Consider the following 23,529-nt stretch of genomic DNA (forward strand, 5'->3'; position numbering starts at 1 on the left):
GGCCACATGACCACGGAAATGTCTTTGGACAGCGCTGGCTCTTTGGCTTGGAAACGGAGATGAGCACCGCAACCCTAGAGTCAGATTCAACTGGCTTTGGAAAAAGGGAACCTTTACCTTTTTAAGAGAGAATTTAGCGGGATAGTGGGGTATATGCCAGTGTGACCTGAATAAATACAATTGCTCTCTGCTAATCTTAATTCACTTGTCACTAAGACTTTAAGGGGATTCATTGCCTATGAAAGCTTACGTCCCTCATTGATTTGGCTCTGAATTTTTGGGATGGAAAAGCTCTCTTTTCAAAACACCGCCACCCTTTCTTCCCATACAGATTCTGTCAGCATCTGTTCCTTTGATGAGGGATGGTGCGACTGGGTGCCTGAGAACAAGACCCTTTCCTGGGCAAGGAACTCCAGCCTCAACATGACCCCGTCTCCCGCTTTCCCCACACGGGACCACAGCACCAACAGTCAGGAAGGTGGGTTTAGGAAATGCAGTGAGGTGTTTCTTGGGTTTAGACTAGCAGTTTCTCAATGGCTGCATAGTCCCCGACATGTCACAGATGCAAATCGGGCCTCCCATTCTCCACTGCTGAAGCCTCTAGTCTACCTGCTGGATGGTTTTATTCTGATAAAGGCTATCCTACACGGTTTTTAAAGCTTTAGGTTTAATGTGGAGTAGGAAAAAAAAATCACTGTACAATCTATTATCATCAGTTCAAAATATGCCTCAGCAGCTACAGTGTGCTGAAGAGGTGGTTGTGCACTGCATGGCGCATAGGAGACACATGCACACGTCTACCTGTCGTGATCTTATCCCAGCCTTCCTCTAAGATGCTTGGGATGGTGTCTGTGGTTCTCCCTCCCACTAAGTTACAACAACCCTCTGAAGTAGGTTAGGCTGAGACGAAGCGACTGGTCCAAAATTCATGGCTGAGCAGGATTAGAATCTGGGTCTCTTTAGTCCTACACTGACATTCTGCTTGTAGCCTGAGGGCTATTTTATTTGATGAATGTTTTTAAGTATTGAAGGCAGAAGATGATAGTCAAAATAAAAGGCTTTATTCAAACATTGCTCAGCTCAGGACTGCTCTGCAAAGAGCGGCACTCAAACTTATATGGGTCCATAACTGAACTATATACAATGTTGCTACTTCTGTGAGTTCTGATTGGACCTAAGCAGAGCCTCCTGATTGGGTACACTGTCAGGCTTCAGGACCACTAGAAGGTCTTTATTAGGCGGCCAATCATAACGGAGGAACCTGAATATTTCAGCACAAACCATAACACAACAGCTTAAGCAAAACTCAGAACATAACAAATGTTTTGTTTTTTGTATCCTGGTTTGGTCTTGTGTTTTTATGGCTTCTTTCTATGCTGTAGTTCTTGTGGTTTTAACTTCTAGAGGACTTGTGAAAGAGCTAATTCTGGAAGGATGGCAACACTTGTAAATTACATCATCGTTTTAACAGGAGAAAAAAAATAAGGATGGTTATTTACTGTGGAAAGGGACTGTAAAATGGGGGTGGTTTGTGGAAAATAGGAAGTACTGGAGCACATGCTCTTGCTCCCTGGAGTTTGGTCCCAGAATCTGTTTTCCAGTACCAGAAATCTTCTCAGAAGCACATGGATTCATAACAAAAAGAGGTTTTCTTCTGGACAGAAAACAGAATTATTTCCTTGCTTCGAAACCCTGACTAATCGCTATACATTGTAGGTTCCTGGCAGATGGGGCCTAGATCCTCCCTTGAGAAAGGAACTACTGACTGCCCCTTTAGACTGAATGAGGGATCTATTTTCAAGGCTCCTCCAGATAGAATTCAATTCAGACAAAGTTACCTTTATTGGCATGTAACCCTTGCTAACCCATATACAACAACAACAACCACCACAACATAGAATAATACTTGCAAAATACAGAAACAAGGAATTACCAAGTAAGTATACTCATCAATTAAATAAAGGGCGAATAGAAATGGCATCAAGAGGAAATTTAGCAACAGTTTCCGTTATCTCAAGGTTTGGATTATCGAGAAGAATAAGGATCTTTAGGCATTCAGGATATTCTTCTAATTGAGCCAAAATAAAATTTAGAAATTTTAGTCGTAGTGCATGGTAGAAGGGGCACTCCAGATATAAAACAAAACAAAACCCCTTTCAAGTAGGAAACTGGTACATCAGGAAGGAAGGTTCAGTTTTATCTGCCTCCCTGTCGTGCTAGTTCTCTCTTCGTAGGGAGGCTCCCCTCCCTCAATAAGTGTTTCACTCACCTGTCATCTGAAGCCTGTTCTTACACCTACCCCTTCATTTTGCTTCATGGGTAGATCTGACTTGAAAAACGTTTTTAGCTTCACCTTCAAAAAAACTGCGGGGGGAGTCCTCCTTCCAGGGCTGTCATTCGGGCTCTCGTTGCTGGGGTTTTAAAGCCCCTGGTGTTGCTGCTATTTTTGTTTCTCTCTCTATTGAATTGCATAACGTGCAGGTGGACCTCTGGTCCTGCGGAGTTTGTGTCCCTTGACGAAACAGAATATTCTGCTCAGGAGCCTCTAGCTGCTTTAAGAGATAAGAGGCTCTTTAGGATGCACTAAAAGCACAAGAAGTTGAAAACATTAACTACGTCATTGGAGGAGAACTCTGTAGGCCACTCTGAGCTCCTTGGAGGAACTGTAGAGAGGTAAAGATGAGGAATATGAGTAAGGGGAGGTGGCATAATCCAGATAGTCTCTACCTCAGTGTAGATTCCCTCCCCTCCCCCAGCCAAGCTAAACTCACCTTCAAATGCTTTCTGATGCAGGGATGTCAAACACAAGGCTCGGGGGGTCAGAACTGGCCCTTCCAGGGTTCTTACGTGGCCCGCGAGCAACTGATGCAAGGGAGGGAGTGCTGGGGGGGAAGTGGGGGGAGCCACTCCATTGTGCTTTCAGCACGGCAGAACAACCTCATCTGCAGCAGTCAAGCATTGTGGGAGCATCCGCCCAGCACTGCACTGCTGCCTCTCCAGTCTGCCTGTGTGGGTTTTCCTCTGCACTCCCCTCCCAGCCTATGGGGCCTTGCAGTGAGGAAACACCAACTTGGAGCTTACCAGCTGCTGTCCTTTATACATTTTCTACCTGGCATTATGTTTTGTGGCACACATGGCCCAGCCCAACAAAGTGACATTTATGTCAGATCCAGCCCTCATAACGAATGAGTTTGACACCTCTGTTCTAGTGCAAGAAAGAATGCTGTGAAATGGTCCCTAAAAGGCCAGAGATGGAGAGATTCCAGTTCAAATCTACATTCGGCCACTGTGCGTCTTTGGGCCAAACACATTATTAAGCCTACCTTGTAGGGTTTGTTGTGGGGACAAAATGAAGGCTGGGAGAATCATGTACACCATTCTGAGCTACTTGCAAGAAAGGTGGGATTTTTTTAAAAAAATTATATTTTAGGTATTGGTTCAAAAATAGCCAACTGGTCCCTCTTGGAGAATATGTTGGCAGAACCATAGTTGGTCTAAGTAGACGAAAAAGAAATCATTGCAGTGGGAGTTGGAATGGATGGAGGAGAGGAGATGAGAGAGGGTGGATTTGGGTGGCTGTAGGAATATGGGCAAGGGATAAATGTGCCTGTTGGGTCGGGGGGGGGGTCGGGGGCTGCCCAAGATGCCCCTTAACTATTGTGCCATGCTCTGCTGCAGGTTACTTTGCCTTTGTCAGCAACAGCTCCCAGAACCCACAAGGAGGGACAGCAAGGCTGATCAGCCCAACCCTGGAAGTAAACAGCAATGATTCCTGCACAGTGAGTTCTTAGCTTGGGTCTGTAGCTTTTTGCTGCTTTCATCCATCATCTTGGTTGGCCCATTGGTTAGCCCACTTTTTAACCAGGTAATACCACTGTAGCCACTGTGGTGTCTTGGTTTGACTTTTGTACTTCCAGAGAACTCTTCCCATGATGGCTTGTCAGCTGTAGAATCTCTGTGCATTGCAGAAGATTCTGATATGTGTGACATACTCCGTCAGGTTGCCAACTCTAGGTTGGGAAATTCCTGTGGATTTTGGAAGTGTAGCTAGGGAGAGACCTCTGCGGGTTTAGTGCCACAGGGTCCACCCTCCAAAGCAGCCATTTTCTCCAGGGGAACTCATTTTTGTATTCAGGAGATCAGTTGTGCTTCTGGGAGATCTCCAGGCCCCACCTGGGGACTGGCAGCCTGAGGATGTACTGACCACCTATGTTACACCTTATTGTTGCCCTGCAAGAACAGAGAGCTCCCTGCTTAGCTGTGCATTGCAGGGAAGGTTCAGAAGTGGTCCGCATGCTCCCCTCCCTCCCGAAGCTTGCCTACAATTACTGACCTTCTCATTGGGAATTGCAATAGTTTTCCATGGAACCAAGGGCTTCCCAGCACACATTTGAAAACAGTGTCCAACAGGCTGTTTGCACCCATTCCCACAGGTAATTCTTCTGTCTCCACATACTGCTCCCATCCTCTTTGTTCTTCTTCTTCTTCTTCTTCATCATCATCCTTTTGCCTTGCAGCTGGTGCTGTACACCCACCTGTATGACTCTAACAGCCTAAAGATCTACTATCAAACAGCAGAATCGATGCAGCTCATCAAGAGTCGGACTGGCGAACTGAGCAACTACTGGTTCCGAGAGCAAGTGGTTTTCAATGTGTCAGGGGAGTTCAAGGTAGGCAAGGAGAGAACATGATGCAGGGCCAATCCAAGGCTTTTAGTCATCATCATTCTTAGAAAAATGCCAATGCCATTCAGCATTCAAAGCTTTTCATCCCAGTGAACCTTACAGGAGCCCTGCAAGGTAGAGAAGTGAGTATTTACTAGATTTGTGTACCGCACTATGAATTTAAGGAATGCTGAGATGGTTTCCAACAGTTAAAATACAGAAACGATATCATGCACAATCAAACTTCATCCAGTGGCAATAAACTAGTTAAGCTAAAGAACCAGCAGCATTACCTGTGCCAAGTAAGGAAAGGCAGCAAGATATAATAGTAGGTAATAAATGGTAGGTAGGTAGATAACTGTATTAGCAGCTAGTCTTGAGGACAAAGCCTACATTGTATGGAATTATGTTGTGTTGAAGCCTCAATAAGAATAATAAGCACATATGCTGTCAAAATATATATTGCTTGTCTCACTGAAGTGTAAGCATCGACTGGTGCCCTGTTCAGGGAACTATGGATATAATTTTGAATATGCCCTAGAAATAGTTCTTAACTCACTGAAAATTGAAATTTAATCTATTTAGTGATGAGGATAAGAATTTTGATTTTGTTAAAGTGTTATTTGTATCCGATTGAAATCTTGTAAATTATTACATGAAGTGAATGGATTTCAAAAGAAGTTGGATAGGCAAAGCATGTGCATACAGCCAGCAACAATCACCAACACAAAAAAAATGCCTGGGCAACCAAACTCTTTGTGTGGTACCAAAAAGCCATCCGGTCCGGCGCTGTGTGAATGTTATGGGGAAGGTGTTCCATAAGAGAGGTGCCACAGCCGAGAAGGCCCTCCCCTTCATGTCTCTACTTCTGACCTCCAGAGATCGGAGGGGACAAAGCAGGGTCTCTAGTGCAGATCATCTTGCCATCCCCATGTTGCATTTGGGCAACCAAACCTAAGAGTGAGCATCTTGTCGATGGCCACCAAGGGAGTCTGTGGCAGAGTTAAGATTAGAACCGGGGACCACAGCGCCTTCTCTTAGCTGCTGTGCTACATCAATGTAAAGCATCAATGTGGGTGTCCTGCTGAGCAGTGATCCACATAGCTTACCTCCTGTCCACCACCCACGACCTGTTACAGGCCACAGGACTCCTGCTAGCAGGACCCAGATAGTGACATCCATCCTCGATCCCTTGCCAACATCAAGCCTGCCTGGGATACTGTTACCTGCTCATTTTCAGCTCTTAAAACTGCAGGAATTGCACCAGGGAGGGGAAAGGGGGCCAGCAGCCCAAGAGGTGGGTTCTGCAGAAACTGGCTGGGTTCTATGGCCTGCATTGATCAGGGTGTGTTTTGTTCTCTCAGATTGTCATTGAGGGGGTGATTGGAACGGGCCATGCTGGGAGCATTGCACTGGATGATCTGATCCTGTCTCCTGGCTGCATAAAGCATGCACGTGAGTACAGTGTGTGGGGGAAGGAGAGTGGGGAAGAGGCCAGTAGGCAGAAAGTTTAAGGCAAGAGAGCTTAAAAATACACTGGGGAAGTTAAGCTTTAAGTTCATTAAAGGTAAAGGTTCCCTTGCTCGAAAGCCAGTCGAATCCGACTCTAGGGTTGCGGTGCTCATCTCCGTTTCAAAGCCGAAGAGCCAGCGCTGTCCGAAGACGTTTCCGTGGTCATGTGGCCGGCATAACTAAACACCAAGGCGCCCGGAACGCTGTTCATTAAGTTCATTAGCCGCAGCAAAAACCTAAGTCTGGCCCCATTCACACGCCGAATTTGCCACGGGAGAGCCACAAATGCTGGGCGGATTTTCAGGGCGTGATCACACCACAACATCTGGCAAGCGTAGTGCACCCGTGGCCAACCCGTGGCATGCTGCCGAAGCTGCGCAGTTAAAAAGTATACCCACAAATGTACTAGCAAATGGTTTGTCATGGGCTGCCGACGGAATCGTTCTGTGTGATCACGCAGCTTTCCCCCGGCTGTCCTCCTTGACACGCATGCGCTGACGGATGAAACCTCGGTGTGCCGTCACTGTGTCTGATCACGTTCTGGCCGGTCTAATTGTGCCGGCGCAAATAGCCACTCTCCCCCCCCCCCACGTTATCTGGCCTGTGTGACCGGGGCCTCCAATATGTTTCAAGAGTCTTTATTAATTTAGTTCCCATATAGGAGGGGTTTTTTCTAATGTCTCCATAAGTGGGCTGAGCCCTTGCAGGCCCCCTGTTGCTATTGCCCTGTCAGGGGGTAGTTCTGGCACATATTCTGCATTTCCATTGCATATTGTATTTTAAACTTTGTCACCATGATGCTTCCTGTGTGTCTTCTTTGCTGAGATCAAGTTGTCTGTGGAACTTGCTGGCCAGAATCCACTGATGGCCACTAGCTTATGTGGCTTTAAAAGACGACAACAAAAAAATAATGGAAGAGAGATCCCTCAATAGCTGTTAGCCAAGACTGCTAAAAAGAACCTTCATATTCACAGGGAGTCATTCTCTAAATACCAGTTTCTGGCAGCAAGAACAGGGAAAGCTTTGGCCATGCTCCTTCTTATTGTAGGCTGATTGGCCACTCTAGGGAACTCCCAAGGACAAGATGAACCTTTTGGTATGCTCTGGCAGGAGTTGAACTAGATTCAGGGATGGCCCAAAGTGTTTCTGCACCCTAGGCAAGGCACAGATGCCAACCTCCTGGTGGGGCCTGGAGACCTCTTGCTGGCCTCTTTCTCCCCTTCCTGGGCGGCGCCGGCAGCATCCGAGGCGACATTCCGCAGGAGCCGTGTCTGTGGAGCCTCATCTGTCCCCGCCCCCCTCCCCTGATTCTCAGCAGGAGCACCCCGGCAGAGCCCCTGTGGCAGAGGCGGGGGGGCTTCTTGTGTCGTCATCCCCATTCTCTCTGCTGGGGGGAGGGTGGCACACGTGCTTGCAGGCGCTTCTGTGGTGCTGGCACCACCGGGCTGGGCAGGGCAGGGATGGGGGGTGCGGGCAGGCAGTGCTATTGTCCTCCCCACCTGGCTGTGGCAGTGGCTGAGGAGGGCTCCTGAGTCCCGGAGGGACACGTGGTCTCTGATCTCGCCCGACCAGGTGGGTGGCAAAATGCTCCGAGACACGTGGTGTGAAACCCAGAGACTTAAAGTGCCACTAGTTATCACTGTGTGTTGCGTGCCCCTCCACCTTAAACATGCTCAAGGGGTGTGTGCTCCCCTGCTGCTATGACGGACCAGCCGCTGCCGCTGTGTCAGTGAGCAAACTTCGCCGCGGCTAGGAGGTTAATAGGGTAGGCGCCCTAGGGCCAGCCAGTCAGAAGTGGCGGTGGCGGCGGAAACCCGGTCAGGCCAGGGGGATGCAGGGCTTTTGGTGGGGGCTCAGGGGCTTTGCCGGGGGGGCGGGTCCAGTTTGGCGCCCCTAAGGGCCGGCGTGCTCTAGGCGAATGCCTAGTTCGCCTAGCAGGTGAGCCGGTCCTGGCTGGATTGCAAAGTGCTCCTCAGAAACCTTGGGCCAGCCCCAACTTTTTAAAATGAACAGCCCTGTCTATGCTGTGGCCAGTAGGAAAGCTGATTTCTTTGAGTTGGGTGCATCCTTTTGTTCCATTTAGATGAGCTTCCTGTCAGCCCTGAGTTGGAAACGCACAGCCCCTGTCCCATGGACCAGTTTGTGTGTGACAATAAGACATGCATCGATGCGGAGCTGACCTGTGACTTTAAGGCAGACTGTGATGATGGCTCTGATGAAGAGCATTGTGGTAAGTGTAAAATGCATGCCAGGTGTCTGGGCAGAGAGGAGCAGAGAACTCTGGGTGAAGGCTAGGGCCGGGATGCTGGTGTATAGCTAGGGTCCAATTATTTCATGGAGAAAAAGCACATTTCATTGGGGAAAATTTCAGCTTTCCTACAGTCTTGGATTTCATTAAAAAAAAATAAAATTCTAGCACTAATGACTGTGAAGATATCCTTGGATATAGTAAGTATGGTGAAACCTCAGAATTCAGAGAAATAGCTCAATAAAGTTTTCCAGAGATCAAAGGTCTCTCCAAACTGGGATAAGTTATATGACACTGAGTGTCGAACAAATTTGTATAATATCAAATATGGCTCTTCTTGGTGTAGAAATTTAACTCCTGCCAAAAAAACCTGGGAGCCCTCATGAATAATCTGTAATTCAAGTAAGTGCAGCAGTTCCAAACGTGTAATGGCTAAGGCGTATTTTGCTTTCTGAATTAAAATCTGAAAGCATGTTTCATTCATGTTCCCTAAAATGGTTATTTCTAAAGTGTAAAGTAGGAGTTGCTTGTCCTCAAGGGAAGCATACTCTTTGTGTTTCCTGCACTGAATTATTGTTCTGGGCACACCCTCTGACATGGCTGAGAACAGTGACTCATGCAGAGATGCAACTGCCAGTCTCCCTTGTTCAGAGGCAGTTCTACTGCATATACACATTGGGAGTGATTTATTAATCCACTCAAATCTAGTGTAATTTAGCAGAATTGCAAATCCGTAGGAGAGGCTGACTGCTCTTGGTTTGCTTTGTTCCGAGGACTCATGCAGATATACAGTGGGCAGACTCACTTAACATATTAGTATTCTGTGTTCTCAGGAGCCTTTCACCCCTACTGCATACAAATAGTACTCTCTTAGCATGTGGTGTGGGAGTCACGGAGCTGGGGCCTTTTGAATGATAGAATTCACACTGGAAGCAACCACAATGTTTTGTAGCGAGCCTGTGCCCCAAAAGTAGCTCTCCCTATTACGTCTGTTTCCCACTGGCACTGAACAGTTTTTGCAGTCCAGAACAGAGAACCAGGTACCTGTGGATAAAATATTTCCAGGTTCTTTGAGGAGGAGGAAGAAGAAGAAGAAGAAGAGATTGGATTTATACCCCACCCTTCACTTGGAGTCTCAGAGCGGCTTACAAACTCCTTTCCCTTCCCCTCCCCACAACAGACACCCTGTGAGGTGGGTGGGGCTGAGAGAGCTCTGACACAAACTGCTCTTTTTCGAGGACAGCTGTGCCAGAGCTTGTGCCTGACCCAAGGTCACATCAGCAGGTGCAAGTGGAGGAGTGGGGAATCAAACCCGGTTCTCCCAGATTAGAGTCCACACACTTAACCACTACACCAAACTGGAAGAAAGCCAAGCTGCAACTATAAGACATATTAAAAAATTGTTCCCCATCATGGCTGGTAGCCACTTTCAGAGGAATAATTCCTGTCTGGTCCCCCAGTACAACGTTCAGCAAGCCGAGCTCTAGGGCCACCTAACAGGAGGCAATTGGGGGGGGGGGCGTGCCTCTTGCTGGTTAAAGGGTCCTGGTGGGATCTGAGGCTGAAGGAGTCTCCCAGTGAGTTTGCGGCACGGGCAGTATTTGAACCAGGGACTTCCGGGATCACAGCCTGTGTGCTACGCTGAAATCTTCTTGTCTTGCTAGGAATGACAGGATTCTCCCAAGGCACAGGAGGATGGATGGATGTCAGTGTGGGGCACCTGGAGTGGGCTGTGCAAACAAACATCACCAGGCCAGGTTCTATTGGTAAGAGCATGGTGGGTGGGAAGGGAGGGCTTCTTGAAGTTCTCTTCGGCTACTTTGCAAGGGACTGTTCTAAGACAACAAGTGTGTGGAAGGGAGAAGTTCATGGGCGTTCATAATTGAGGTTAGAGAAGGAGGACGGCACTGTAGACTGTGTCGGGAAAGATTCCAGATAATTGCATTGAACTGTGACAGATCACTGGTCCATCTAGTTCAGTACGGTTTGCTGTGACTAGCAGAGGGCCCAGGTGGAGGAAGATCTTTCCCAGGCCCTTCTTCTCAAGGTCTTTTAACCAGAGGTGCCATGTTTGATCGTGGGATGTTTATTATGTAAACGGCATGTGCTTTACCATGGAGCTGTATGGCTTGTGACTGTGAGACTGTGAGGGGAGAATCAGTAGGTACCATTAGATCTTTCCATCCCATTGTGTCCAAAAACTGTTTGGGTCTATTTGGTTTAGAAAGTGAGGACCAAGGGAGAAATAGTAGTAATTAATACAGAAAGACATTTGTCCTCCTTTTTTCAGAATGCAAGCATTTAGAGTCACCCCAAATCTGGTGAGCAGTAGATTCAGGACACACAACAGGAAATCCCCCCCCCCTTTTTTTGGACATGATGCATAATTGGGGAATTTTTAACTTGTGTAATTGGCTTTGGGTGGCTTTGAAAAGTCAGGAAGGAGGGGAGATCTGTGAATGGCTATTAGCCATGATGAGGAAATGGAACTTCCATGTACAGAAGCAGTTTACCTCCAAATACTAATTGCTTTAGGGAAAACAACAGAGGAGACTGCTGCCCTACGTCTTCCTAGTGGGCTTTTTGGAGGCATGTGGTTGGCCACTGTTGGAAATAGATGCTGGGCTGCAGAGCCAACATGGCCTAATCCAGCAAGACTTTTCTGATCATCTTGTATATCACCAATTGTCCTTGATTTTCAGGGTACTCTTTTGGCCTGCAGGAAGCCCCAGGACAGATGTTCTCACTGGCTAGGGCCGTCACCCCTGTATTGGGTCCCTCGGGGTTGGCCTGCGCTCTGGAGATGGACTTCACCATTGGACCTCAAGGTATCCACTTGGTTGCATTACCTTCAGTCTTACCGGCTTTCCTATCAGCAGGAGTATGGCCTGTGCTGCCTTTTGCCAGAGGGGCCAGTGATAGAGGATGATCCGTCCAGCTGGTTGTGTGAGTGAAGTGGTTACGAGTCCAGTCTCTCTCCGTTCTTATTTCCTAGGGTTTCTGGCACTGGCTGTTGCAGACAAGAGCCTGGGAACTCACCAGAGAGTGTGGTCTGCTTCGGGAAATGGCACTGCGGTGCGGGCACAGGTCACGGTGTTTCTTGGCGTGAGAAGCAGGCCCTTCCAGGTAGGATGTGTTCTGCCCTCGCACGCCAGTCGGGAGTGCATGACACGTAACCAATGATCCCTCTAAGTTGTGGAGTCTTGTGAGCAACAATTCTACTTTGTGAGCTGCTGGCATGAAAGTTGTGAGCAAGCAATGTGGCTACTGCATAAATTAGTTTGCTCTGGAGCCATCCTTCCTGAGCTGAGACAAAAATGTGTGAGCTGGAGGCTAAAATACTGTGATCTAGCTCACACTAACTCAGCTTAGAGGGAACACTGCATGTAACCACAAGTTATTTAATAAATGCACCTCTTGCAGCACACTAGTTGTTCTGCTGTGGCACGCCGTCTGGGAATGACTGCTTACCAATGCCTGAGCAACTGGCAGAAATGAATTGGGCCTGGCTTCTCTCCTTGCTGCATGTTGGGCATCTCTAGCAGATTTCAGTCCCGTGCTGCAGCTTTCTGCAACGAGGTAACAGTCTTGCTACGTAAAACCCTGTCCCACCTCTGTGTGTCTCTTTCTAAGCTTGAGCTGCTGGGTCTGGAGAACCTCAGAGGGACCAGGAATCCCCTTCTCTCTGTCAGGAATATCACGTTTGTGCAGTGTGGTGCCAGCCAGGTGCTATCGTCAGGTACGGTGCTTTGATCCTCCCTGTTCTCTGTTTGCAGCAATCTGTGGTTTTGGATTATGCTGGGCTGGTGTGGAGGGTCTGTGTCTTTGGGGGCAGGTCTGGCTTCAGGGGCTGGCATTATTGGGCAACCTCTGAGGGCCTTGGGGCCGCAGGAGGAGAGGCCAACTGCTGATCCGCCACCGAACAACCACCAGCCGTTATTTGGCTGCTGCCTCTTTCCATCTGGACCATGGCAGCAGTCAAAGGCTGGGCCGGGCCCTTCTGGGTCCCTTGGTATGTGGTAGCATGCGTGCCTTTCATCTACTCACTGGAAAGGAGCTTAACCACTCCATGCTGCAAAGTTGTTTCAGAATTAGGCAATTCAATTTTCTGTTAATAACTGCTCATAGATCGACGAATGTCTTAATGCTTGTTTTGTGCTCTTGCCCTAGGGGGAAGGCAGCAGGCGTTCTACCCTGTTATACTATTGCTTTCGGGTAGATGCTAGAACGTGATTCATTATATCGAGCTCAGTGGACTTATTTCTGTGGGCATGGATCTTTGCACCCTGATTCAACACAGTTTTTAAAGACTTCTTTCCCCCCAGGGTGTGATGACCTGAGAAAAAATCCAGACAGACGTCCTTTGGTTCTCTTTATGGAACTCACCACCACAAGGTGTGGTCATGGATGCTAGCTGAGATGTTTTTAAGAGAGCTTTAGACAAAACCATGGAGGAGGATGCATCCAACCATGCTAATTGGTCATGGTGGCTCAGTGGAACCTCAATATTCAGAGGCAGTATATCTCTGAATACCAATTGCTTCAGGGCTGCAATAAAGGGAGGCTTTGTTCTCTGAGCTTATCCTGTAGGCATTCGGACAGCTGGTTGGCCACTGTGGGAAACAGGACGCTGGATGAGTTGGACCTTTGGAGCAATCCTGCAGGGCTCTTCTGATACTCTAAATGCTTTGCTTGCATTCTCTCTCTTTCTCTCCGCAGGACTGTCCTGCAACTTTGAAACAGACTGGTGCCACTGGTTCATTGAACAGAGTGATGGCTTTGAATGGGAGCGACGTGAGGGAGGGATGGACCACACAACCGGCGCAGGTAGCAACAGGGCCTGTACTCTGCTATGCTGGCTCCTTGTGACATTCTGGGCCCCATTTGCAGGTTCAGGATTTTAACCCATACAATTTTAAGCTGAGAACAGGTACAGTATAGGCAGCCAAAATCAGAACTGGATGTTATTCTTTTCCCAGTAGTTCCCTGTTGCAGATACTCTGAGCTGAAGATTTTTTTTGGGGGGGGGTAAATCCAAGACATAAAGAGAAGCTGGTATGCACCAGAGACAGAACTGTGAATCAGAAAGCCGCAGTTCAAAGACTGAATGTTTGTTACAGTTTGGTGTAGTGGTTAAGTGCGTGGACTCTAATCTGGGAGAACCGGGTTTGAGTCCCCACTCCTCCACTTGCACCTGCTGATGTGACCTTGGGTCAATCACAAGCTCTGGCACAGCTGTCCTTCAGAAAGAGCAGTTTGTGTCAGAGTTCTCTCAGCCCCACCCACCTCTCAGGGTGTCTGTTGTGGGGAGGGGGAGGGAAAGGAGTTTGTAAGCCGCTCTGAGACACCTTTGGGTAGTGAAGGGCAGGGTATAAATCCAATCTCTTCTCTCTTCTTCTTCTTCTTACATTTTCATCCTGCCATTCCTTTGAGGAGCTTAGGGCAGTGTACACGGTTCTCACTCCTTCTGTTTTATTCTCCCTGAGAGTAACTGGTAGCAGGAAAAGAGGAAGACCCAGCATGAGATGGATGACTCAGTCAAGGAAGCCACGGCCCTCAGTTTGCAAGACCTGAGAACGGCTGTTTATGATAAGATGTTTAGGAAGACATTATTTCAGAGGGTCGCTGTGAGTCAGTAGCACTGTGGTGATTTGAACACAGATCTCCATGAAATCTGTGGGCACTCCATGAAATTGCTGAGCGGTTGGGTTAGAACGGATAAAAGGAAGTACTTCTTCACCCAAAGAGTGATTAACCCTTGGAATTCAATCAATTCAATTGTCTCTGGCCCCAGCTCCTGCCAACCTAGCAATTCGAAAGCAAGAAATTGCAAGTAGATAGGTACTGCTTCGGTGGGAAGGTAACAGCATTCCGTGTGCCTCAACGTTTAGTCATGACCACGGAAAAAGTCTTTGGGCAGCTCTGGCTCTTCGGCTTGGAAACAGAGATGAGCACCACCCCCTAGAGTCAGATTCGACTGGCTTTCGAGCAAGGGAAACCTTTACCTTTACCTTTACCTCCCCAGTCCTACTTTGACAATCTAGTCACTGCTCTGCATTGCCTCTCAGTTTGCCTCTGCCACAAATTCACTTGCTGACCTTAGGCAAGCCACTCTTCCCCCCCATCTGTAATATGAGGATAATAATATTTACTTACTGTAGAGGGTTATTATAAGAACTGCAGGAAGTGAATGTCAGTGGAGTGCTTTGAGCACCTGGAAGTCCTGTCTAAATGCAAAGTACTGCTATGAATAGCAGCATTTATGGATGAATGCCTATTGGCCAGGTAGTAAAGCAGGTAACCCAGAAAATGGTGCAGTTTATATGTATACTCAGGGATTCCCCAGCAATCCAGAAAAAGATTACTTTGTAAATTAAAAGAACAGAACAGCTTGATGAGGACTGAGCATGCTTACTACCCTCCAAGAGGCGCAGAATGTTAAAGGTAGTTGAGCATCACTTAAAGATGGAGGGAAGGAATGCAAACTTAGGAGGGGAAATAGGCCAGCGCAAGGCCTTGAGAATTTATTGCATCCTTGCGGCAGAGATTTGGGTTGGGACAACTCCCAGTTGCTTAACCCCTCCCCTTGCAATTTCTTATTTAAAAAATATAGAAGCAAGTTGGTACTGTGGCCTTAAAATTAACTAGAAAAGCTTAATTGTCTAAAAAATATCCCCAAAGCCAATATCTAAATGCAGCATTTGAAAAGTCCTGAAACTACAATTCAGAAATGTTGTTAGAGTTTGAATTTGTGCGAACTTTTGTTTCTGTTTCACAAACCAAGCTCAGAGAATGTCTCTTTACAGGCCATTACCTCTTGGTGGATCCTTCTGTCCGCAGCTCTCTCGGTTTCAGTGCTCGTCTGGTTTCTACCCTCCAAGCCCCTGCTGATCAGGGGCAGTGCCTTTCTTTCTGGTACCGCATGGATGGTCCCCAGATCGGTAAGATGATCCCTGGCAGGCTGAGGCAATCCTCCACCTGGGAAGAACCAGCTTGCAATGTTCCTGTTCAGGCATCCTTTTGTTTGTCTTGCAGGGACTCTAAACCTGAAGGTGAAGCGCAGTGAAGAACCAGAGCAAGTCCTGTGGACCAGAACAGGGAGCCATGGTGCTGTGTGGCACCGGGGACTCTCCAGCATCCCCCACCAGCCTGCTCAGAATTATCAGGTGAGCGCTTCCTGCCCTGTCAGCCGGGCACCTGCACACACCTGTGGGAAAGATGGAGCCAATCACTGGAGCTGCTTATAATGGGACAAGGTAGGACCGCACATATTCTGTAATGTTGTGTTGCACGAGGTTGAAATATACTATTCGGCAACCTGGAAAATCCCAGATTTTTTTTTTAAAAAAACTTTTAGTTTCTAGTTCTTACAATTGCATAGTTACACCAAAACAGGTAGGAAATGCCTCTTTAAATGTTCGGAAACCAGCTAGTGGATGATTAGTCAGGAATTCAAGTTCCCGTAGTTAGAAGAATAAATAACTCCAGTTCTGGTGCCACGAAAAACAGTATGCCACAATCCAGATTGATGAAGTAAATAAAGCATATCTGCATATATTTGAATAATTCTGTTTCCCCCTCCCCCCTCAGCAATGGGCAGGCTTAAGGTCACAGGAAGCTTGGCTTTTGTGATTTATATTTTGCCAGAATTCCACATCCATTAGTATACACTCTTCTCATGCACACAGTTCCAGGTGTGCTGAAGAGCCTCTTGCAAGGAGGAGGCGCTTGGTCATCTGCTTTGCTTCTTCTGCAGGTGATCTTCGAAGCCAACCGGGATGGGTTCTTGGGTGCAATGGCTCTGGATGATATCACAGTGACGCTTGGAGACTGCAGTGCGCAAAAGCATTGCTTCTTTGAGACCAATGACTGTGGGTTTTTGGGTACCAAGCAGCACCCATGGATACGGCAGACTGGCACAGGAGGACAGGGCCCTCTGACAGACCACACCCTGGGCACACCAAAAGGTAATGCATCAATATCTCAACTTATGAAGCTGTCTTACCCCAAGTCCAAGCATTGGTCCATCTGGCCCCTTGTTGTCTCCTTTTACTGGAAGTAGTTCTCCAGGATCTCGGGCAGAAAAAGGCCTTTCCTTCTACCTGAGACCCTTGAACTAGAGATGACGGAGATTGAACCTGGGACCATGACATTTGCCGCTGAGTCGCAGCCCTTTCCCATAAGAAGCTGTCTTACACCGAGTCAGACTTATTGGTCCCTTCATTGTGGTATTGTTTGCTCTGACGGGCAGTGGTTTCTATAAATTTTTTTAAAATACTTGTGGTTGATACATGAGAAATCTCTGCTTTGTATTATAACATTATTAGTATTGGATTGACCACTGGTGAGGCATTTGGCGCTGAAATGCTTTGGTCTCCTGATCTATGCCTCTGAAGTGAAGGTTTTGTACATGTTATGACTACCTTGAGATATTTTTGGTTTGTTTTCTAGGATATTTATTTAGATTTTTATGGCACATTTTGTGTTAAGCCACTGGCTTGTTCTGCCTTATATATTTTTTCATCAGGTTCTGTTTTTTGGGGGGTTGGTTACAGGCTTTCTTTTCCGTCCCCTCCCCAACGAGCTGTGTGGCAAAATGGGCAGCAGCCCCTCACTTTGCTACCTGTGCCTTTGCCTGGGTAGCAGATCCAGGTAGGGCCTCCCACTGACTCCCACCAGCTATCTCTACCTCCATTCTGCTGCTATTAAACTGTACCTCTGAGTATGCAGTAGCAACTTCACTCATGCTTATAATGAAATCCCAGTTTCATGACAAACCGTTTCTTGACTTCTACCTGCAAAGTTGGTAATGGGCTAAGAAGTTAACCTGATCCTATAACCAAAGTTTCTTTAAAAGGAAATGTTTGTTTATTATGAACAAAGCACAAAACAGTCCATCTTGCATCTGTTCTAGCAACATGAGCGAGTAGATGGATTCTCTGCTCTGGTTGCTCAGCCCTCTAGATTAGTTAGAGCAGATCTTGATGCTCTAACGGTGAAACTGGTCACTGTAAACATTTCTGTTTTGGATTATCTTCTGACACTATAGGCTGTTGTCTTTCTAGCTTCCTAGACTTCATCACTCCCCTTTCTTCAGCCTCACCCGGTGTGCTCCAGATTTTCATTCTTCAACTGCTCTGTTCTCCAGTTCCTGCTTCTGTTCTCCAGATTCTTCTAGCTGACTACAGGGGTATCCATTCAAATGACCATACACCTGTTCTTTACCCATTATCAGACTGCTGTATTACAGTTTAAATTAACAGAACTTAATTTTTTGTAAATATGTATGTATATATATATAGAGAGAGAGTGAGTGAGACAGAGATACAGATAGATATATAAAATCTCTAACACATGTCTAAAATGGTGTGCCAAAGTAATTTTTTCAGATAGTATTGTGTTTTTCAACTCCCCTTGCCAGGACATTACATGATCATCAACTGCAGCGCGAACACCTTGCCACTGGGGCAAAAGGCCACTTTACAGTCCCCAGCCTTCCCATCTCTGCTTCACACCCATTGTGTGATGTTCTGGTATTACCTGAACAGCAGTGACCCAGGTGAGCATGGCTAGTCTGCCTCTCCCTTCCTTGGAAGGGGCGAGGTGGGATTTGCAGAAACGGGGGCTTGATCTGGCTAGCCTTAATGCTAGTGGGCAGCACTTTGGAGGGGGACATTTTTCTCCCAAAATACCAGCGCTTGAGGGCATCCAGTGAAGCTGATGACCAGTAGGTTCAGAATGGACCAAAGGAAATAACACTTTACACAGAAAGTGATTAAAATGTGAAATTCACAGCCAGAGGATGTAGTGTTCACCACAGGAATAAATAGCTTTAAAAGGGGATTGGAGGATGAGTGTCAATGGCTACCAGCCATGGTGATTGAGGCACTAAACCTCTGAATCCCCTTTCTGTCATGTAAGCTCCTTGGGTGACCCTGGGCCAGTCTTTCTCCACCTGTTTGCATCCCCACTGGGGGGAAAAGTGGGGCAGAGAAAACAATAAATGACCAAACAAGGGAAAACTTCTTTCCAGGGAAGAGGCGCTGCTCTTTTTTGTTGGTCATTTGTGAGCCACGAATTGTTCACCAGCATGGTCTTTGTGGGCAGGAGGCTAATAATATTTTGAGTTAGTAGCTTTTGTGGAGTTTTCCGTGGGTTTGCTGTCAGCAGGACTGGGTGTATCATGTGGATTGTGTGCCTACACAAGCAGCCATTGACACTGGCTATAGGCTCCTGCAATCTCAGTTTGGTGGAAGGAAGGAGGTTCTTTGCCCCTGTGATACTTACCATAACTGGGAAAATGAGTGTCCCTTCTAAACATTTTAAGCAGAACCCTCACACTTTTTGTTGGTTTTTGGTCCTTTATAAACATGAGGACTACAAACTTGAGTCTTTCAGGTAAATAAAAAGTAGATCTCCAGACCTGATGGCCAAGTTTGGGTTGTCCATCAAGATCATAGCTTGAATTTTGCACCAAGGTCATACCGTTAGCATTTCCAGGAGGCCCTGATTAGTGTGTTGTTGCTGCTGATGGACAACCCTAATCCTGTAACTTTTCTTGCTAGGGTCCTTGACTGTGCATGTGGAGGAGAGGGGCACACAAAGGAAGATGCTGAGCATCAACGCAATGCAAGAGGAGGCGTGGCACTATAGTAACTTCAGTGTCCAGGTCCAAGATGAATGGCGGGTAAGGCCAGTCAGATGGCTTCAGGAATCCCACAAGCAAGGGCAAGCAGGAGAGATCCCCCTCCCCTTTGGCCTGTCCTGTGGGCTCCTGGTCCCCATGGTTTTGTGGGCTATCTGGACTGGCAAACCCTTACAACTTTCACCACTCTGCCCCCAGAGGCTGTAGTACCAAGGAGGTAAAAGCAAATGGGTGCGCCTGGGAGGTTGGAAAACAAAAGCCGACAAGCAGCTCTAAGCTGTGGGTTGTCAGTTGTATGCTTTAGATTCTGAACAGTGGGTAGTGTAAACCGTTGTGCCAAGGAGGTAAAAGCAAATGGGTGTGCCTGGGAGGTTGGAGAACAAAAGCTGACAAGCAGCTCTAAGCTGTGGGTTGTCACTTGTATGTTTGGAAGCTCAAACTGTGCTTTAGGTTCTGAACAGTGGGTAGTGTAAACCGTTGTTTGGCACAGTGACTGAATTGATCTCGTGTATGGACTTGCCCAAAGTCTTTGTCCTCTGGGGAATGCCCAGTGAAATCCCCAAAGCTGGATGTGCTTAGAAGGGTAGTGGGAGCTAAGGGTTTTTTTTTCATTGATAGAGGGGGAGGTCTTTAGTGCCACACAAACGTAAAAAAAATGTAGTTTGCACAAATGGCTTTTGTTGATAAAGAATTCAGCTTTGTTTTTTTGGCACTGGCAATGCAATGCCTTGCCAACAAGCATGGTTAGCTACTTCCTTGTTCCCCCCCATCACATCCTTAATTTTCAGGTTTTTCAGCCTCCCCCTGGCTTATATCTCCTTTTAACAGGTGGTGTTTGTGGCAGAAGGTGCTGGAGGAGGCTCCTCCTCCTACATCGCCATCGATGACTTTCATGTGAAGGAAGGGACCTGCCCTAAATCAGGTGACAGTGGGATTCCCCCATCACTGTTCTGGGCTTCCAGTAGGGTGACTGGAGACCTCGTGTACCTTTCGGAGTCACATGGGGAACATTATGGAGCAGCTACAACCCCCCCTTGCAAGAAAAGTATTACTTGTCAAAATTAGAAATATTGCACAATAGAACAATTCTACCTTACAATGTTGTAAGGATGGCAGCAAGATCCTGCATCTGGAGGAGCTTGAACATTATGCAACTACTAATGACAAGAGTGTTAGTAATCAGAAGCTGGGGAAATATTGCACGATAGAACAATTCTACTTTACAATGTTGTAAGGGTGGCAGCAAGATTCTGCATATGGAGCAGCTTGAACATTATGCAACTACTAATGACAAGAGTGTTAGTAATCAGAAGCTGGGAAAGGGTAATCAGGGCTATTTTTGGACAGGAACGCACAGGAACGGAGTTCCGGCTGGCTTCAGAGTTGGCCACGCCCACTACACCCAAGCCAAGGGAAGGCATGGGGGTGTGGTCTAATATGCTAATGAGTTTCTGCTGTTGGGTGTGGCCTATTATGCTAATGAGTTCCTGCTGGGCTTTTTCTACCAAAAACGCCCTGGATAACATAGTTTCTGCTCCTGCTGCTCAAGCCCTTCTCTCTGCCTGGGGAGTAACTGCTCAGCCTTTAGTAGGGTTGCCAACTCTGGGATGGGAACTACCTGGACATTTTAGGGGTGGAGCCTGAGAGGGGTGGGGTTTGGGGAGGGGAAGGGGCTTCAGTGGGGCATAAGGCCATAGAGTCCACCTTCCAAAGCGGCCATTTTCTTTAGGGAGCTGATCTCTGTGACCTGGAGATGTTGCGCTAGTGGAAGATCTCCAGCCGCCACGTTGAAGTTGGCATCCCTAACCTTTAGGGTGCTTGAAACCCTTTGGTGGGCAACATGAATGTTCACAGTGGTGTTCTCTTGGCCAGGCTCTTGTGATTTTGAGTCCGGCATGTGCGGATGGAGCAAACCCCGTGGAGACTGGTACAGCTGGGACTGGAAGGAAGGGGCCACCCCTCTGCAGTCCCCATCCCCCAAGGAGGACCACACCCTTGGGAGTGAAGCAGGTAAGACTTTGGCTCTGTTACCAGGCTGTGTTCAGTGAAGGTCCCACTGCTGTGCCAAGCCATGAAGAAGGACAGTCAGCTGTACGCTGCCCAGCAGAAAGTTTGAGCTCGTGGCTGTGGTTCAGTCAGGCTTCCTTGATTTGCTTTTGGATCTTACACACTCGGCTCTTGGACAGCTTAAGTTAATTCCCAATAAGTTACTTAACTGCTGGCAAACACATTGATTTGCAGAGGAGCTAAAGTCTACACAAACAGCCACAGTTCCTTTCCAGCAGCTCGGGTTTTGCAAGGCTTGCTGCTCCAGTTCCTGCAAAGCTTACTTTAGTTGCTGTTAGCCTTGGTGGGTAGGAAGCTTCCAGCAAAATGAACCTGGTTTGAATAAAATAAGTCAGAGGCGAAGTGGGGTGGGGTGATGGCATGCAGGCTTGGGAGGGCTAACCAACATACAACAATTTGGAGGAGGCTTGTAGCTCATCAAAAAACTTTTTGCAGCATTCATTGAAAGAGAATTTTGGATTAAAACTTTGGTATTTAGCAACCTTGTGCTGAAAATTATTGTTGGACTCCCTGAGGAAGATTCTGAAACAGAAGGACATCTGGACCTCTGTTGGAGGAAGACAGAGCACATGTAAAGAGAATTTAAGGAGTCCTCCCTTTTGAAACTTTTTTACAGAGGAGGACTAGTATATATTATAAGGTTGTACTATATCTTTTGAGAATCTATGGAGATGATATTTGACATTTTGATCTCTTATATTATGAATTGTGACTATGATGATTAATATGTATGAAGAAATTATTGTAATAATATTTTTCAAAATATATAAAATTATTTATGATAGGTTATAATGGTAGGAAGCTTCCAGCAAAATGAACCTGATTTGAATAAAATAAGTCAGAGGCGAAGTGGGGTGGGGTGATGGCATGCCGGGCTTGGGAGGGCTGACATTTCTGGTCTCAAGCCCAACGTTTTCCCTCAGGTCACTATGCTTACGTTGACATCGGGGTGCTGGGGATGGGCAGAAACGCGGCTGGCCTCGTAAGCGAACACCTTCCAGCTACCACTGGCTCCTGCCTCCAATTCCGATACCACATGGATTTCAGGGAACAAAGCTGTAAGTGAAAGTCGGCTCTAGCAGGTGGAGTGTTGCAAGGAACGGGGAAGACCTTTCCAAAATCTTGCTGACTCTGTGGCAACTCTCATAAGAACATAAGAGATGCCAATGTTGGATCAGGCCAAAGGCCCATCCAGTCCAACACTCTGTATCACACAGTGGCCAGAAATACCAGTGCCATCAGAAGGTCCACCAGTGGGGCCAGAACATTAGAAGCCCTCCCACTGTTGACCCCCCCCCCCAAGCACCAAGCAACTCTCCTAATTTGAGAGAAGTAGAGGCTTTCAAGGAAGTGTGGAGGGGGATGGGGAAAGAAAACCCTACCCTAACTTTGATCAAAGCATCTCATTTCAGGCAGCAAGAGGGAGACTGTTACTGAAGCCATGCCTGTGCAGATACCACAGTAATATCACTGGAGATTCAGGCTCCCTTCACACCTCTTCTGCTCCAGGCCCTCTTCCTCTCTTCTCCTTTTCTCTGTGGATGTTCCTCTTGACCTCTCCTCTTCCCCTCCCTCCCTACAGGGCTCCCCCTCCCTTAAACTCATCTTACTTTCCTGCCTTCTCCTTCCCTAATTGGTTCTTTGTACCCTGTCCCTCTCTATGATCTGTGCGGCTCTCAGCCAATAGGAGGCAGTTTGAGAATGCCATCTGTCTGACTTCTGTGACCTCAGGGCTGCTGAGCCAATCAGTGCCAGAGCTCCATCATCCTCACATCTCTTGATGAGGTCCTATTTAATTCTCTTCATACTTATTTAGAAATTTTTTATGTTGCCTCTCCGGGAACCTGCCCAAGGTGGCTTACAAAATAATAATAAAAACAAACATATTAAAAGATGTTAATTAAAACAGATCTGAGCCACCGAGCTGCTTGGCTTTGGCAAAGTTGCCGTGAGGAATGCAGTGCTGAGCTTGCACAAAAGCTGAGCTGGTTTTCAAAGCGCTTTGTGCCGATGTGTCCCGCTTGGCTCCCAGGCCATTTATCGTCTTCTTTTCTCCCCAATGGGGACCCAAAGAGGATTACACTACCATTCCCTCTCCTCTGTGTTATCCCAGCCACCACCACCATCACCACCCCGTGAGGTAGGTTAGGCTGAGAGAGGGTGTCTCACCCAAGGTCACTGAGTGAGTGAGCGTCTGTGGTAGAGGGGAGATACAAATCTTGGTCTCACAGATCCTATTTATTTATTTCTCACTGAGACTCAAGGTGGATTACAGAGTGTCAGTACGGTTAACAGGATGGGACATCCAGTAAGCAATGCAATAGGATTAGGATTGCTGAATTCTGAAACCAAGTAGAAATCTGAGAACAGAGCTGAAACAAAGCATAAATATC

General features: G+C 47.2%; 1 protein-coding gene across 1 annotated transcript in view; it reads left to right on the top strand.

The window, feature by feature from the left end:
• Nucleotides 1-22,735, top strand: part of MAMDC4 (MAM domain containing 4) — a 26,627-nt gene extending 3,892 nt beyond the window's left edge. Inside the window, exons 3-20 of the mRNA XM_015416782.1 lie at nt 332-478; nt 3,679-3,779; nt 4,518-4,670; nt 6,029-6,119; nt 8,260-8,406; nt 11,127-11,252; nt 11,420-11,550; nt 12,058-12,163; nt 13,144-13,251; nt 15,231-15,365; nt 15,460-15,590; nt 16,181-16,391; nt 17,846-17,983; nt 18,990-19,111; nt 19,898-19,991; nt 20,942-21,079; nt 22,060-22,194; nt 22,719-22,735. Of these exons, the coding sequence (XP_015272268.1) occupies nt 332-478; nt 3,679-3,779; nt 4,518-4,670; nt 6,029-6,119; nt 8,260-8,406; nt 11,127-11,252; nt 11,420-11,550; nt 12,058-12,163; nt 13,144-13,251; nt 15,231-15,365; nt 15,460-15,590; nt 16,181-16,391; nt 17,846-17,983; nt 18,990-19,111; nt 19,898-19,991; nt 20,942-21,079; nt 22,060-22,194; nt 22,719-22,735 (2,231 nt within the window). The remainder of the gene's footprint in view (nt 1-331; nt 479-3,678; nt 3,780-4,517; nt 4,671-6,028; nt 6,120-8,259; nt 8,407-11,126; nt 11,253-11,419; nt 11,551-12,057; nt 12,164-13,143; nt 13,252-15,230; nt 15,366-15,459; nt 15,591-16,180; nt 16,392-17,845; nt 17,984-18,989; nt 19,112-19,897; nt 19,992-20,941; nt 21,080-22,059; nt 22,195-22,718) is intronic.
• The last annotated feature ends 794 nt before the right edge of the window (nt 22,736-23,529 follow it).

This window comes from Gekko japonicus, unplaced genomic scaffold, assembly GCF_001447785.1.
Source record: "Gekko japonicus isolate JY-2015 unplaced genomic scaffold, Gekko_japonicus_V1.1 scaffold140, whole genome shotgun sequence".
Lineage (NCBI taxonomy): Eukaryota > Metazoa > Chordata > Lepidosauria > Squamata > Gekkonidae > Gekko > Gekko japonicus.